At 40.3% G+C, this 2,241-nt stretch overlaps 1 protein-coding gene across 2 annotated transcripts in view; it reads right to left on the reverse strand.

Moving 5' to 3' along the window:
• Window positions 1–1,180: 1,180 nt before the first annotated feature.
• Window positions 1,181–2,241, reverse strand: part of LOC138011844 (uncharacterized) — a 10,387-nt gene continuing 9,326 nt past the window's right edge. For both annotated transcript variants that reach the window (XM_068859067.1, XM_068859066.1), the window contains exons 5-6: window positions 1,847–2,241; window positions 1,181–1,337 (exon numbers count right to left, since the gene is read on the reverse strand). The exon at window positions 1,847–2,241 is cut by the window's right edge. In XM_068859067.1, coding sequence (XP_068715168.1) covers window positions 1,847–2,241 — 395 coding nt within the window. In that variant the 3' untranslated portion in view covers window positions 1,181–1,337. The remainder of the gene's footprint in view (window positions 1,338–1,846) is intronic.

A 2,241-nucleotide genomic window follows, 5' to 3' on the forward strand; every position in this document is an offset into this window, starting at 1 on the left:
AAAATCCTAATAACCTACCAATGTACTACCAACCAATCAGAAGCCTCCATTTGAACGCGTCCTTAGCAACGCTCCTCAAATTCCTTTGCGCAAAAAAGGAGCACGAATCCTCCCTCATTTACTACTAGGGACATGTTGCAGCAACATGTTGAGTGACAATAAACTTGTGTAGTTCACACTAAGAAGACATGTAGAAGGGAAGTGCAGCGGGGCATTGTAGCAAGAACAAAATCACAATATATGCATACACAAGAAAATGTTGCGGGTACATGTTTCAGGGATATGTTCCAGCGACATGTCCCCTCGTGTGAGATGATACTTTTATAATTGCGCAACACCAATTTTGGCGTGATATTGTCCCCGCGACATGTCCCATGAAGTTCAACTTGTTCAACCCTAATGCATGTGCATGGCCTTAATGTGTACTACACACCTTTTTGTCAGGGGCACCCAACGAGAATATAGTTCAAAACCACTTAAACCTAGCATTGTTAAACGTATTTTAGTATTTAAACGGTAGATATAGGCATATTTTTATCCCCTACAAATTGTTCATCTGTTCGGGTTCCCTAGCTGAAAGTCTAGTGATCCGAAAATTATAGGGATCAAAACTTACCTTTCGAAAATTTCAGCCAGAAAAAAGGCTCCCGAAAATTCTAGGTGACCTTTTTAGGCTAAAAATCCATTAAAAATGGGCGATTATACCATGTTTTAGATGTTGGAAGATCCCAGGACAGGCAGGCAAGCAAGGAATTTTACAACAAATGTTCCGAAAATGCTAGATCTCAAATCGTCTTACGAACAGATATTTTCCGAAAATTGTTTTTGTCACTGCAACATGTCGCCTCTCCATGATCCCTCTTGTCTGTCCACCTTTACATTGTGAAATGTTTCGTGCAACGTATCTTGCAATGTTTTGGCGACATTATGGCGGGACAAGCTGCAGGAAGCATTTTACATTGTAACATACCCTGCAATGGCCAAAATCGTTGCGAGACAAGTTGCAAGAGCCGTTGCTGAAAGAACAATTAACTTCTACTTTTCGTGCAACTTGTCCCAACAGTAAATAATTTGTATTGTTCTCATGTAAAGACCCCCGAAGAAAAAGCGTATTTCATTATGGGATGAGATGAGGAAAGTGATAGCGAATTTGAGGTACTGTCCACCGTTTGTTTTATTAACCAAGTCATTTTCCAACACTAAACTAGCGGCTTTTTATCAGGAATAGTGACTTTACTTCCCTGCTCAAGTTTAAAACGTCTTAATATAAAACCTTATGAAATCACTTAGTTTCAGTTTTTTTCAATGTGCCCGGTCTTCTGTGCTTGATACTGAATCTGTGGAAACAAAGGTGCGTTCTGTTAATATCTGCATTAATTACGACGTTTATCTTAAAATACTCAGGTGGACGAAAGCTTAACAACGAAGCTTACGGCTAATGTGTTTTGAAACCTTTATCGAAATAATAATGAACAAATAGTCATCTCACGTAGTTTAGTTTCAGGGAAATTTGGCAGAACATATCGTTCGCCAGCACTCTCTATTCAATTGACGTCCGATAAATCAATTTACTTCTTAAAGCAGATTTTGGAATAGTGTACCAAGTCCAACCAATTAATTTAACTCTGAGCTGTTGTAGACATCTGGGCACGCGATCATTCCATTCAATAGTGGGAATTTCCTTTTTGGGGAAAATTTGTTCCGGAAAGAGAATATTTTTTTCAGAGCGAACAATAATATGTTTGACTCTTTCTAAAAGGATGTGGGAACTCCCCAGCTGTATGCCGGTTATTCAGGGAGTTATTTTTTTGTTTGGATCGAGAGCACAGCGGATTCACATTCTCACCTATGCAACTGGTGTTCTTTGTTTTATTTCTTGGATCTGCTTCGCACTCAAAGCTTCGTTGTAAACTTGCATCTGAGCGATTCTGCCCTTATAGTACCTTCCATCACCAATCCTTACTCCCATCCTGACGCTGTCTTGTGTTGCCAGATTAATACCAGCTCCGATGTTTAATGTACGTACCACGTGTGCGTTGACCCATAGCTTTGCCAAGCCGGTGCTGACGTCATAAGACGCACCAACCAAGTGCCATGTATTTCTAGGAAGTGATCCACCAGCCAAGACATTTGTGGGTAAATAATCACGTCGGGTAAAGTGGACAAAAAGTTCGTTATTGCCTATGTTCCAAAGATGAACTCCCCAAGCTCCACTCCTCTCATAGTTGAAAAGAGGTCCTG

Source organism: Montipora foliosa, chromosome 7 (genome assembly GCF_036669935.1).
Source record: "Montipora foliosa isolate CH-2021 chromosome 7, ASM3666993v2, whole genome shotgun sequence".
NCBI lineage: Eukaryota > Metazoa > Cnidaria > Anthozoa > Scleractinia > Acroporidae > Montipora > Montipora foliosa.